General features: G+C 41.6%; 1 protein-coding gene across 1 annotated transcript in view; it reads left to right on the top strand.

Moving 5' to 3' along the window:
• Positions 1-15,523, top strand: part of LOC140282087 (retinal guanylyl cyclase 2-like) — a 38,308-nt gene that overhangs the window by 10,062 nt on the left and 12,723 nt on the right. The window contains exons 6-12 of the mRNA XM_072376639.1: positions 2,048-2,197; positions 3,234-3,453; positions 3,779-3,854; positions 5,561-5,645; positions 7,160-7,276; positions 7,384-7,467; positions 14,899-15,075. Of these exons, the coding sequence (XP_072232740.1) occupies positions 2,048-2,197; positions 3,234-3,453; positions 3,779-3,854; positions 5,561-5,645; positions 7,160-7,276; positions 7,384-7,467; positions 14,899-15,075 (909 nt within the window). The remainder of the gene's footprint in view (positions 1-2,047; positions 2,198-3,233; positions 3,454-3,778; positions 3,855-5,560; positions 5,646-7,159; positions 7,277-7,383; positions 7,468-14,898; positions 15,076-15,523) is intronic.

Here is a 15,523-nt window from a genome sequence, read left to right on the forward strand (position 1 = left end):
AGGTTGCTTGAAAATCGGCCTTTTCTCCGCGAAAATCCGCCTCAATTGACCTCCGGGAGTCGGGACTCTTCAATTCAATGTGGTGCCCTTTTCCCCGGGGAACAGTGTGCTAAATAGGGGAGGTTTACCTGGTTCAATTTCCCCCGAGAAAAGTGCTCAAAAATCGGCCTTGTGGCCGCGAAATTCCGCCTCAACTGACCACCAGGAGCCAGGCCCCAAGTTGGTAAAATACCCCACGAAAAAAGTGCTTGAAAATCGGCCTTTTATCTGCAAAAATCTGCCTCAATTGACCGCCGGGTTTCAGATTAGACCTCCTAGACCCAGCAGCACCCGCCCATGAGCCCCCTCTGGTCAGTCATCCACTGGTTCTCCAAACCTCCAGAAACCACGCCCACCAGCCAGCCATCCGCACTCCCTGGAACTCCGTGTCCCTGGTACTATAAAAATATTTAAAAAGTGGCCTAAAATTTTTTTTTTCAATTTTGGCCACTTTTTTTACAAGTTTTTCGCAGACACAAGGCCAATTTTCAAGCACTTTTCTTGGGGGGATATTTTACAAACCAGGTGCCTGGCTCCAGGAGGTCAGTTGAGGGTGATTTTCGCGGACAGAAGGCCAATTTTAAAGCAATTTTCTCAAGAGGTATCTTAGCAACTTGGTGCCTGTCTCCAGGAAGTCAGTTCAGGGGGATTTTCGCAGACACAAGGCCGATTTTTGATTATACTTATCTCGGGAGAAATAGAACCAGGGAACCCGCTCCAAATGTGCAGAGGTGGAGCATGGCTCCCGGAGGTCAGTAGATGGCGGCCTCTGGTGGCCACATGGCCGATTGTCAAGCACTTTTCTCCTGGAGAAATACAAAAATTTGCGGCCTGGCTCCTGCAGTCAGTAATGTCCAAAGCACCATGAAACTGTGTGCCCGAGCAGGAGTGCTTAACAGTGGCTGAGTTTACCCAGAAATGGACCCTATTTCCCCATAACAAAGCAAGTAATTTTGGGGCACTTTTAAATTAAAAAAGTACCCGAAAATGCAGCAAGTAATTTTGGGCCACTTTTTTATCGTCAAAGTGTCCGAAAATTAAAGTAATTTGGGCCACTTTTAATTTTTAAAAGTGTCCCAAAATGGACAAAATCAATATGGGCCACTTTCTCTACATTTTAAAGTGGCCGAAAATGCACCATGTACACCAAAACTTTGGCACACTTTCGTAATAGAAAAAGTGGCCCGAATTGGACCCATTTTAGCGGATGGTCCAAAGTGGATGCTCACCAAACTTAAACGCCAACTGGTGACGGCGAAAGGTAAAGGAGGCCCAAATTGCATATAATGCATTTGTACCCTAGACCTCCTGAGAGAAATTATTGTGCAACAGTTATGGAACAAGGGGGAAAGTACTAAATAATATGTAATAAAATTAAAATAAAATAGACAAATAAGATAAAATAAAGCTAACATAAGTAACTGCTGTACAATATGTGCGGTGTGCAAATAGCAAATAGCAGCCTCAAAGAAAATGGTATGTACAAGCAAGTGATTAGGAAAAGTGTCATTGTAATGTAGCATTGGGTAAAGTGACATTTGGTATTTTGCCTCAGGACGCAGTGTTTCCACTAATCCTGTCTCGACCTAGATGAATTAAACAGTCTGATGGCCACAGGCAGAAAGGACTGTCCCTTTACTCTGTTCAGAACCTCACAGGTCAGTCTCAGGTTTACGGTCCCATTAGTCTGTTCAGAACCTCAGAAGATTAATCTCAGGTTTACGGTCCTATTACTCTGTTCAGAACCTCAGAGGTCAGTCTGAGGTTTACTGTCCTGTTACTCTGTTCAGATCCTCTCAGGTCTGTCTCAGGTTTATGGTCCCATTACAATGTTGAGAACCTGTTCAGTAAAGATCATATATCAGATGAGGCAGCTCTTTTAGTGAAAGATGATCCTACAGAGGCTGGAGACTTTAAGTCAAATGAACACATGTTGATATGAGTCAGTGTTTCCAGTTTTATGTAAGAGACTAGATGTTCTGAACCTCTGCTCTGGATTTGTTCACAGGTGTCTCCGATGTTTGGGACCATCTTTAACATGGTATACTTTGTTGCTAAAGCAGTGGAGGAGCGTCGTCAGGCAGGGGGCGGGCACTGGGTGACAGGTGACCAGCTCTTCCAATCAGATGGAGGCTTTGATTTCCAGGGCTTCAATCAGGTCAGAAACAAATTCTGTGTGGTAAAAATATTCTTTTCATTCATTGTAATATCTTTATAGCGTGTTTAATTGAAGACTTCGCAAATGACACCTGTGAAATATTCATGTTTTTGGATGGTGGGAGGAAGCTGGAGAACACAGAGAGAACCCACAGATACATGGGGAGAACATGCAAACTCCTTACAGAAACACCCCAGCTGGGAATTGAACCTGTAATCCTCTTGCTGTGAGGCGACAGTGCTAATCATCACACCACTGTGCAGCCAAAAAGCTGGAATAAAAACACTAAATTATTTTGGATATTTTCAATTATTATTTGTACGTTGCTCGTTTACAACGAAAGTCAACAAAAAAAAAAACATTACTCCCAAAGAAGTTGGTAGTGACTTCAGAAACTCAAATATGTATATTGTCACAACCTGGCTCTTTGGGCCATGACAAGACCGGAGTTGCACTGTTTTTAGATGGTTTAACATGTTCCTTTATTTAACATAAGACAACAGAAAAACTAACCAACATTCCAAATGAGATGTGGACAGTGTAAGATGTGCATGAGTGTAAAATGTAGTCGATGTGTTTTGTCAAGTGTATATAACTGAAAAGAAAATTAATGGTTAACATGGCGGCTGCCACCCCACCCCACGGGACACCTGCTGGAGAGAGAAGAGAGAGAAAAAGAGAGGCCAGAGGGACTCAACCATGGGTTTTTATAAAAATTATTTATATGATCACACTGGCGTCAATCATTAAATAAGAGAACTTCAGGAGGTTTCATGGTAGATTATTTTCTTTTCAGCTCAAAATCAGGATGTTTTGGAGAGAAACACCTTTATTTTTGGGCAGCAATTTCTCAGAACAATATCAAACTTATTTAATAATGCACACTTTTAGTCAAGTGTATTCTTTTTTTTCTCTAAGAAAAAAGTCTTTGATCTGGTTTAATTTGTTCTATCTACAACTACTGAACGTAAAAATGGTGTCAGTTTCCCACCCTGCTTCACTGCAATCAACTCAGATTTTATTTTCTATTTATCAGGTGCTGTATGGGGGTAAAGAGGGGCGTGGCCTTCAGGCCAGGTATGTGGTGTTGGACAGTGAGGGTGACCGCCTCGTCCCGACACACTCGCTAGCACCAACACACACCGATGGGACAGTCAGAGCTCTGAGACCGCTGAGCCGCTCGTTCTTCTTCCCTGGAGGAAAACCACCCAAAGCCAGCTTCTGTTGGTTCAGTCCAGAGGAGGCCTGTGATGGAGGTGTGTTCACTGACCCGCAGAGAAGGAAGGAACCTTTAGTTTGTATTGTTAAGAAGAGGCCTGCGGTGGAGGTGTGTTCACTGACCCGCAGAGAGGGAAGGAACTTTTAGTTTGTATTGTTAAGAAGAGGCCTGTGGTGGAGGTGTGTTCACTGACCGGCAGAGGCCAACAGTAACACTGACATTGCTGACTGTCATGAAGCCATTCATTGTCAGCTGTTAAATGCCTCTTGATTTTTCAAATGACTGATGTTACATTTCAGCATTATCAAGTTGTAATTCAGTCCAGCTTTAAAGTCCGATCTGTTTCCTGTTTTTAACTGCAGGTGTGGACGCAGTGACGATGTTCTTCATCTTCCTGTTGCTTTGTGGTGTGATTGCAGCTTTTGCTCTTTGGATCAGGTTAAAATCAACATAAACACACACACACACACTTGTAGTAGGAAGGGGAAAACTTAATCAATTGATTTAAAAAGTGGAATTTTATTCATAAAAGTATTCTGATTAATAAATTCTGAAGATATTTTTGTTGTTGCTGTGAGAAAACACAACACAGTAGAACAACGATTAGCTGCAACTGCAAACAGACATAAAGTAAAAGACAAAATCACTAAAGAGATATGTGTTGAATAAGGCAACTATGAATGCATGTGATGTTACTGTGAAGATTAACTTTCAGGATGTGTGGCCTGATTAAAGAATGAGTTCATGTAATTATCTTGATAAGTAAAAGAAGAAATTAAACAAATCAAATCTGACATCAACCCAAACATTCACATTAACCTTAAAGAGGCCATTTCTCCTAGTAGTAAGTGCATAAACTGATGTAGACCACACTGAAAAGGCTGATTAGCGGGGAAAATGAGGAGCAGTTACTAATATTGTGATGACTAAGATGACAGAAGCTAAACTAACTGACCGGTCCCGTTAGCAAATGGAGTGTGTCTGGCCCAGAGATGGGATGGGGATCCTGACATAGCTGCCTCCATATGGAAGAAAAATCAACATAGAACTGGATGCCACAAGACTACACTGGATTCAGAAGACGAACTGGTGATACCAGCTGTTTTTATCTACCTGCAAGCTGGGAGGCTCTGTGGAGGCTTTCTGCCTTCTGATAAGATGTTCTTCCCTCATCTGTGAGATGAGGGTAGATGAACTTTAAAATTTGGATTTAGTAATTACTTTTGGACATTTGTGCACTGAAAGACCTTCACTTTGTGAAAATATTTCCGTGTGTATTATAGTGACATTATTTAGATAATACCAGGCTGCAAAATACTCTGGACAGAACATACATGGATGGAATGAATGTATCTATAGAATAACTGTATCATAAAAAAAACAATAATTAATTGAACACCCCACATGCATTAAGATGTACATTTATGAAAATGTAAGGGAAGTTGAAGCTGGCTGGGAAATGGCACAGTAGTCCATACTGAAGGATATTTTCAAGACATTTTCAAGAGATATCCGTTGCTTCACTCTCAGGAGCTTAAAAGAAAGATTACAAACATACATAAGGTATGCAGACATCAGCCAGTTTACACATTGAAAAGCACTGTTCGTACTTTCCTAGATCATTATACAGGCAAGATAAGTGTCCAGTCCTGGTTGGCATTTTTAGAATGACTGATCGAGGGAATCTACAGGCAGTTATTCAATCCAAATTCCACAAGAAGATACAGGATGGGGTCAAAACTCTTCAGAGTCTTTTTACAACATTCCCTCAGATAAATCGGGTTAGGGTTGTCCCAAACATAGATTTACATAGTCAGGGTTTTATTACCTCCAATTGAATGCGTTCGTCTGTTTTTTGTCTCTAGTTTCCTCTCCTGGAATGTTTAAAAAGGTACAGCAGCATATGAACTTAAGGTCTCTTCTGCACCATTAAAAATACATTAATATTTTCCATTTGTCCATGTGGCAAACACTTGCTTTATGTCCTCTGTCTTCCTGCTGCTCAAATTTGAGGTCAAATACTTAAAAACTTGCAAGGCTGATGTGAAGTTGTTAGCCTGTACTTGATCAAACAGGATACTGATTATGTGTAAATCTGATAAGTTCTGATAATGCTGTTAATGATGAGGATTGTCTGTATACAGGAAGTACAAGAAATCAGCTGATGTCAGCAAACTGATTATGACTCTGGACGACATTGTCTTCATCGACACTCAAGTCAGCAGGAAGGTCAGAAACACTTCATTTTACTTCAGTACTACTTGTACATCTCTGAGTATTAGATATTGCTCTTTGCAGTGGTACCACTACTGACTGCATAAAGTTAATACCTGACCAGAGTACCAAAGTACAGTGAATGCCATGAAGCCATTCATAAGGCTGGCTAGGGATTTGACCATCAGACCAGTAAAAATGCGGTCCGAGGAACCATCAGGATGGTATAATTACAGTCCAAGAAACCATCAGGATGTTACAAGTGCGATCTGAGGAACTGTGAGGACGATATGGGTGTGGTCTCAGGAACCATCGGGACGTCAGAGGTGTGGTCTGAGGAACCGTAAGGATGGTACGATTGCAGTCATTGGGCAAGAAGCAGGATACACCCTTGACAGGTTGCCAGCCCATCACAGAGCCATATAGAGACAAACAAGACAACAACCTGTCACGGCTAATGCCTAGCTGACTCACAAACAGGACCCCAGAGCAGATCCTTAAGAAGTTGTCTTGATTAGCGCAGATGAGGAACAGATGTGAGAGCAGGAGTTAAACCAGACTCCACCAGGCTTCCTGGAAATCCAGCTCAACTCTGCCTAAGACCCAGAAACCAAACAAACACCACAGCCAAGCATGATCATGACACAACCATCTACGCTCACACTCACTCAGGGACAATTTAGAGTCATCAGTTAACCTGCGTCCTATTACTAACATATTGTTCCATTAGTAGCTGGAATTTTGGGTGTACAGCCTCATCAAGATTAAATCTTTATTTTTTTCTGTCTGACATGTTTTGTGTGTTTACCCTGGGGGGTGGAGGCCAGTAACCCAGGAGAGACATTTTAATCAATCCAGTATTACAGGTTAAGATGTAACCCAAGCCATGATGTTTTCCTAACCTTAGCCAATTCCGTTTTAATCCCCAACATTAACTAAATACATTGCGGGACCTAACCATTACCGCCATGTCATATCTGATAATCCAATCATGGTCTTAATTCCTAACCTGAGCCAGAGAGTTTGTTCTGTGTGAAGCAGAGATGGAAAAATAAGTGAATGTGCAAGGAGACTGTGGCAGAATGCAAAAATAACATCTGAAATGAAAATTTCTTAGAGACACAAATGGTTGGGATCTCTAGGCTCCCTCTTGGCAGTAGGTTGTGTAGCGTCATCCCCTATCCCCTCCGACCTCTAAATGTGGACTTTACGGTTTATTAAATGTGATGCAATGGTCAAAAGCAACAATTTGTCAAGAGGCTGTCACACTGGCTTACTCTATGGTGTTATTTTTGTGTGCAGTAGCCCCAAAACACCAAAATTGTGTCAGTAAACATAAATAAGTAAATTCAATTTCTGCATTGTTACAGGATCTTGAAATAAGAAATTTAATTTCAATGCCTATTTTTCATATTTTTCTTTGGCCAGAGCAAACTTAGCAAAGCACTTCAAATGTTTACAAAGATGAGCCATTCATTGCTGAACAAGAAGTTTGTTTCCATTGTTCATTTAGTTTTTTTCTTTTTTAGAAACTAAACGAAGAGTCAATCATGAAGAGTCTTCTGGAGATTAAAACTCCACTACGTTCGATTGCGAGAAGTTACATCCTGACAACACCTGAGAGCTCCAACATCGGGATATTGGAGGTAACCTCTACCTGTATTTACACCTATACGTGTACCTAAAGTGTTCCTATGTCTGGATATTTGGACCATCGCACTAACTCTGCTCTGATTGATTTTACTGTTGTCAGGGTGACTGGGTTTGGCTGAAGAAGATTGCCTTTGGGAAGACAATAACAACTGTAAACCAAAATACCCAGAATCTGTTCAGCCAGGTACAGTCAGCAGTAGATGCATGTTAGATACGTGTTTGATAAACAAAAGATGCACAGTTAATCCATGGTGGTAATGGACAATGATAAACACTATATTAACAGCAGATCAAAAACATGGTTACATGATACAAATTTGATACACAGCAGACGAACAGTAGATGCACTGTTGATGCAATGTTGATACAGTTAGATTTAGTAAATTGATAAATCACCAATTCACATCAAAGTAATATCATGGGACTTTTAAAATAATACATTCATAATAAACTTGTCAATCGATTTCCTTTTAACAAACACGAGTTTAATTTCTTCTAACTGTGTTCACATAATACCAATAAGAAGTAGCATTTATTGCTAAGGAAACCAACAGATTGCAATGGAACTTTGGATAATCTGTTCGGCTGGTGTCGGGAGCACACACAACAGCCGGAGAGGCAGAGGCAGTCTGTATGTCATTTCTGATCAAGTTGTCGATAAAATGACAAAATGGAATAATTTCTCGTGTCATGGTTGTTATCTTATCTTTGAATATGCAGCTTCCCAGTATAAAACGTGTTTTTGATACAGTTTGGTGGGGGTTTTTACGCTGAGAGAACCATAGTCTTTTTTAAATTGATTCGTGTTCATGTGAACGATAGTTCAATAACACAGTCAGTTACACAAACACTGTGTATTCCCACACATCGCGTTTATTTATTCTTAATGCTGATATAAAAGGCTGGAAGCTCGGTCTGCTGCACATGAACAATAAAACTTATTCCTGTAAGCCACGTTTTCTAATGTAAAATGTAACACATAGTAGCTACCATGACTTTTAATCATTAATGCCAGTTAATGTGCTTTGTGTCTGAAAATCCAGCATAGCAGGCAAGCCTATGGCTGCTTGGAAAGGCATCTTGAATCCATACATGAAGTTTGGCATCGATACATCAATGCATCGCAGAGATATGGCCTCACTCCGAGTTTGGTGTCGTCGTCATCGAGTTTGATTGGCTGCTACAGGCAAACGGAAGCGATATACAAAAATCCATATGATAACTTTTGTGCGGCTTGGTCTCAAGATTCTTTGTGTGAATTACCTGGGAAATTGGACAATCCGTGCAAACTGAAATGTGTTTTGAAGGTTTTTGATAAAAAATTTTAAATAGCAGAAAAACTAATTTACCGCACAGTGACATTATAGGGTGCGTTGAACTCGTCTTGATCCAAGGATTCCAACGAGTCCAAAGTTATAGAGCTGAATGCACTTCAACCTTTGACATATTGGTGGCGCTAGAGAGTTCACTGTATGGGCATGATAATTCTTGACTAGCTTCGCTGCTAGGCCCCCAATAATTGGAAAAGCTACGAAAGCAATGGGTGCCTTCACAGCTTTGCTGCTAGGCCCTGAAAAAGCTATTAACACAATGGGTGTTAGTATCTCGAGAAAGTATCTATCTCAATTTTGACTTATCCATCCATCCATCATCTGCCGCTTCTCTGGGGATAGAGTCAAGGGGGGAACAGTTTGAGCAGAGAAACCCAGGCATCTCTGTCCCTGGCACTTCCTCCAGCTCTCCAGCCCCCGAGGCATTCCCAGGCCAGCTGAGAGACATAGTCTCTCCAACGTGTCCTGGCTCTTCCACCAGGTCTCCTCCCGGTGGGACGTGCCTGGAACACCTCACCAGGGTGGCATCCAAGAGGCATCCTAACCAGATGCCCGAGCCACCTCATCTGACTCCTCTTGATGCGGAAAAGCAGCGGCTCTACTCCGAGCCCCTCCCGGATAACTGAGCTTCTCACCCTATCTCTAAGGGAGGCCCAGACCCCCTGCGGAGGAAACCCATTTCGATCTCGTTCTTTCGGTCTCTCCCCACAACTCGTGACCATAGGTGAGGATGGGAACGTAGATTGACCAGTAAATAGAGAGCTTCGCCTTCTGGCTCAGCTCCTTCTTCACAACGACGAGTCGGTGCAGAGCAACACTGCAGACGCTGCACCGATCCGCCGTCAATCTCACGCTCCATTCGTCCCTCACTGTGAACAAGACCCCGAGATACTTGAACTCCTCCACTTGGGGAAGGATCTCATTCCCGACCCGGACAGAGCGTTCCACCCTCTTCCGGCTGGTCATGTGACCAATTGACCCCAAATTAGTGTGGGATCATGTAACTACACTGGCTCCATGAAATACACCTCTTGTTTTTATATTTTACATCTGTTCATAATTCTTATTAATTTTTCTATGTAAATATGAGCATTTTTGCTGCAGTTGGTCTCTCCGTGTGTTTACCGTAAAGTCTGCAATACGGGTGCACTTGAAATGTTGGACTGGCTTGCGAATGTCTGTCAAATATCCAACTTAAAACTAACTTCACCTAAGTGCGATTTTAAATGCAAACAGATATCGCTGTCAGTAGGCGCATTCCCACTGTAGGAACCTTTTGCAGGTCCTATGACAGGGCCGTTTTTTCATGCATTCGGACATACTGGAACTAGGGACCACGGCCCTCAGTTCCTATAACCATTTTAGTTTCTTCTTCGAATCAGGGTCTTTTCTGGGTTCCATAGGAACACATATGACGTAGGTGTGTGGTGGTTGGTAGCTATTTTTTTAAATATAATCGACTCTTTTAATCTTGTACAGTCTGTACTGGGCCCGACACATGTACAGGGACACACATTGATCTTGTTTTATTGAATGGTTTGCCTGTTCTTAACTTGGAGGTCTGTGAAGCGTTCTTCTCTGATCATATGCCTGTACTTTTTGAGTACTGCTGTTGCTGTAACTCAAAGTCAAAGTCAAATTTATTTGTATAGCACGTTTCATGTACAAAACAAGTCCTAGTACTTTACATAAGATAAAAGCATTGCAGCAGGGAGCAGAAAAATAATAAAAAATATGTAAAAGAATATAAATAGAAATAAATAGAATAATTAAAATGAATTAAAATGAATAAAAACAAGCAACAGTGTAGATAAGTTAAAAGATACCGTGCAGATTTCATGCATAGACACATGAGACAATAAATGTTTTTAACCTGGATTTAAAAATGTCTACATTTGGTGACAGTTTAATCTCCACTTTAATCTCTCAGTAGGCTTTTAAAATCTATTCTGTGACTGACTGGAAGCCAGTGTAAATATTTTAAAACTGGTGTGGTGTGTTCAGATCTCTTAGTCCTGGTTAAAACTCCAGCAGCAGCGTTCTGGATGAGCTGCAGATGTTTAATGCTCTTTTTGGGAAGTTTAGTTAAAAGACCGTTACAGTAATGGAGTCTACTGGAGATTAAGGCATGGATGAGTTTCTCCTGGTCTTTCTTGGAGAGAAACCCTTTAATGATGTTTCTGAGTTGGTAAAAAGCTGCCTTGGTGACAGCTGTGGCTGCTGAAAGTCAGATCTGAGTCTATCAACACTCCAAGGTTATGAACTTGGTCAGTGATTGTAAGGGCCCGAGTCTCAAGAGACCCTCTTCTCTTTACTACCAAACAGAACGATCTCAGTTTTGTCTTCATTTAATTGTAGAAAATTCTCTCTCATCCAGGAGTTTATTTCCTCCAGACACTGACACAGTACGTCTGCTGGGCTGCAGTCGTCTGGTGACAGAGACACATAAAGTTGTGTATCATCTGCATAACTGTGATAATTGATGTTAAAGTTCTGCAATATCTGACCCAAAGGGAACATATACAAGTTAAACAGAAGAGGTCCAAGAATTGACCCCTGGGGGACTCCACAAGTCATGGCCACTCGCTCAGATTCATAGCTGCCAGTTGTAACAAAATAACTCCGGCCTTCTAAATAGGAACTGAACCAGTTAAGGACCAGAAAGTCCAACCCAGTTTTCTAGCCTGTGCAACAGTATCAAACGCAGCACTGAGATCCAATAGAAGCAGGACTGAAACCAGAATCAGTATTCAACCTGATGTCGTTTAACACTTTGACCAGAGCTGCTTCAGTGCTGTGATGACGTCAGAAGCTGATTGAAAGTTATCAAGACTTCCACTTTCATTCAGAAAGTCGTTGAGCTGGTTAAATACAACTTTCTCAAACATCTTGGATATAAAACATCACTTTCTACTGAGGTAAAAACAGTTTTTAAAAAGTCAGATGGTATTATGTGCAGAGTGCAAGTTGTTGATTTCAGATGCCGAACTGTTTCCTCTAGGATTTTTGAATGAATAGTATTAAATTGTGACATAACGTCAGAGTTAGTTCTAGGTTTTAGACACAGATTCGTTTTCTTGTTGGTCTGTGTGACGTGAATGTTCTGTCTAATTGTTTCAATTTTTTGGCTAAAAAAGTTGGCAAATTCGTTGCATTTCTCAGTGGAGAGGAGGTCTGGGTTTAACTGTTTGGGAGGGTTTGTGAGTTTTTCAGACAAAGCAAATAGAGTTTGAGAATTGTTGGCATTCTTATTAATCATTTCAGACAAATGCAGCTCTCTGGCCTTGCTCAGCTCATTGTTAGAACTACGCAGGCTTTGTTTGTACAACTCATAGTGAATCTGAAGCTTTTTTTTCCTCCACTTACGTTCAGCTTTCCTGCATTCTCTTTTACGGTTTTTGACCGTTTTGGTGTTTCTCCATGTTTTTTTCTGTATGCTCAAGGTGCTCTTTATTCTTATCAGTGCAACAGCTTCCATTACATTCAAAGTTTTCAAGTTAAAATGATCCAGCAGTCTGTCAACCGACTGTGCGCGCACTGTTGGTGACATAGCTACGGCCTCCCTAAACTGAGCACTTGTTTTATTAATGTATTAATGTACCTCTTTACTGAGAAGCTAGTTGTTTGAACATTCTGAAATTTGGGGGTGCTTTTTCATTAAGAACAGTAGCACTTGTGCTTTCTGTTAACCATGTTTCTGTCAGGAAAAGAAAATCTAAATTGTGTGAAATTATGAAGTCATTAACTAACAGACAGAGATCTAATATTAAGTAGAGCGAGCTTTGTGGAGTTTATACTGGTCTCTGTTGTATTCTGAGTTGTATGTGGTACCGTTAACAGATTAGATAGATTCATCCAGCAAGTTGACTGTTTTCAATTCCTTCTCTTACTAACTAATACAGGAATCCTACTGGGTCCCAGCTTGTTCTCAGAACAGCTGTCAGGAGTAAGACTACTATAGCAGGGACCCTGAACGCATCATGGCATGTAATCTTTGTTTTGACGCCCTGCCTTTCTTGGTAGATGGTGGTCGCTGGAGTCCTGGCTGGGATAGAGACATCCTTTGGAGACCTTGGGTGATGTGGAGTAAAGGGTCTGGTTAGGATGGAGGACTGGGGGTTGTTTGCCTTGCTGCTGTGTCCTTCACCCTTATATGCACAGTCATGTTTGGGTTTGCCGTCCCAACTGCATGACGTAAGTGTGCACCAAGTAATCTGCATCCAGTTTGATTTGGATGCACACCATCAGGTCTGAAACGCTCCTTACAGTTCCAAAAGACATTGAAGTTATCAACTCAGTTAAACGTTGCGCTGATGCTCACAGATGCCTGGTTATTAACCCTTCCACTGCTTCTCAGCCGCCTTCAGTCAGAACTGCATCTCTTCCTTGGTGCAATGATACAGGCTCTTAGCTCTCAGTTTCTTGACACTTGTCAAATTGCCATTGACTCTGCTGCCCAACTAAAGAGCAGGCAGCGTAAAGTTAAATCAGAGCCTTGGTTGAATGAAACTACCCACACTGCTAGACAGCACTGTCATAGAGCTGAGCGCAAATCAAAAAAGGATAAACTGGAAGTGTCTTTTCAAATGTTGAGGGATTGTTGGCGTCGTTACCAGTCCTTTGTGAAAGAGGCAAAAAGGAAATATTTCTCTGATATTATTGTTTTAAACTGTCACAAACCTTGTGTGTTGTTTAAAGTGATCAACTCTGCTCTGAATGCACCACAGACTGTGAGAATTGAGTCCTCGCCTTCTATGTGTGAAAATTTTCTGCAATTCTTCACTGCTAAAGTCACTTCTACCAGAGCACTTATTTCACTTCCTGCTTTGGACCCCTCAGTGTTTGTCCCCTGTTCTGCTGCTTTTTACTCTTTTGAACCTGTGACCCTGCCTTTTGTGCAGGAACAGTTTGCCCCACTGTTGGGCCATATTTACACAGCATCATTCAGCTGTCCTCAGGAGTGGTTCCTGTAATTTTCAAACATGCAGTTGTGCAGCCACTGATTTTTAAAAAAACGCTGGCCGTATTCACAAAGCTTTTTATCTTACCACTAGGAGTGCTCCTAACTCGAGCTAAAACATTTTCCGTACAAGTTTTTCCTTAAAAGTAATTCACAAAGCCGCTAAGACCTACTCATACTAAGGATAAATCACTAAGAGGTAACTAAGAGTGACGCACTGTTGCTATGGATTACGTCGATTTTCATGCGCGACTTTAGAAGCGCTCAGTACGGTGATTGGTTGTCTGAGTGCAGGCAGTCTCGGTAAAACTCTTCTGCAACAAATGAGCCCACTAAATCCACAAAAAATGAGGAAATAGCTTAGGCTACAAATTAACTCCTATCAAATAGTTATGGACAGTGCAGTTAGCAGAATACATGCATGATGACAAGTTTGTGCAGACTATGATAATGACATTATGCACGTTAAAGAGGGAGTGAGAAAGCAATACAAATACGACAACTGCATTAAATCAATGAGGTAATTAATTTGCACCCTGAAAATGATCAATTATCCATTATCCAATGTGCATATTTCCAGCATTTAAAACCTTTAAATATCAGTCGTTCAAACAAGTTGAGTGAAACAAGTGAAGACACCGTCAAATGCAAGCTCAAGCCCAATTGGTCACAGGACCAATTGTTACTGTTGGCCCAGTTTGTGCTGGAGAGGAGAGGGATTATTAATGGAAAATTTGGCTCTGGGGTTACCAGCAAAAAGAAGTGGGAGGCATGGGAAGAAATATACCTCAGCATTTCCCGCGAATCAAGGGTATATCCAGGTGACTTTGCAGTAACATCAAGAAAGTTAAAATTTGCATCAAAAGCAACATGCCTGCAGCAGTTGTGCCACCGGCGAGAAAAAAATTCTTATGTCCAACATCTTCTATATGTAGTCCATCTGACATATCTCACTTTGAACTTGTGGAATCAACACAGGAAACGGAATCAGAGAGGAGGACACACTTCTTCTCGGCAGGGCAGGCTATGAATGCAGGTTACTTTCCCGCTGCTGCTGACTCTCTGTTGGACTCCGGTACTGCAGGAAGGCTACACTGACTCTTTGCTCAGGGGAGGGAGACTGACATAAACCGCGTTGTGCTTTTTTCCCCCCACTGTAAACATTCGGGGCTTGAGCCCAAGTATCCACCCCCTAACCCCGCCCCTAATTATGGGTATCATTACTTTGCTGTTTGTAAACCAGTTTTCAGCTGATTATCAAAACAGGACATGATAATCATATATCAAACTATTATGATGTGTAACACTTTCATCTGTTGTTTAGTTGCGAGAGATGCGTCACGAGAACCTGAACCTTTACCTGGGCCTGTTTTTGGATTCGGGGATCTTCGCTCTGGTGGTTGAACACTGTCCTCGAGGAAGTCTTGCAGACCTGCTGGCCGACTCAGATGTGAGGCTTGACTGGATGTTCAAGTCCTCCCTGCTCATGGATCTCATCAAGGTACCTTTGAGTTAAGAAATACTTGATTATTTTTATCAATGGTATGACTAGAAAATTGGAACTATCCTGGTATTCAAAGCACCAGGATTATGTGTCATTTGATATTCAGGACAGAGTCGTTGAGTTTCTGGAGCGATGAGCTGTAGAGTTATCTAAAACCCGTTTTGCTGCTGATGTTCTCATTCTACTTGAGCATAAATTAGTTGTTTTACTTTCAATGTCTGATTGTGACACCTGCAGCCCATATGCTTTGAGTTGATGATACTATGTTTGTTATGGCTGCGGTTAGGACCAAGAAGTTTCAGGGAGCCAGGAACAATTTCAGCTTCAAGGGTTTTTAATATTAAATCCAAGATGAACACAAAATACTCATTGTAAGAGGAAGCAAGGCAGTGAAGGCAGAAGACAGGCTGGTCGGGTAAGCACACACATGGAATCTGAGGGAATC

Source organism: Leuresthes tenuis, unplaced genomic scaffold (assembly GCF_036924035.1).
Source record: "Leuresthes tenuis unplaced genomic scaffold, fLeuTen1.0.hap1 SCAF_22, whole genome shotgun sequence".
NCBI classification, from domain to species: Eukaryota; Metazoa; Chordata; class Actinopteri; order Atheriniformes; family Atherinopsidae; genus Leuresthes; species Leuresthes tenuis.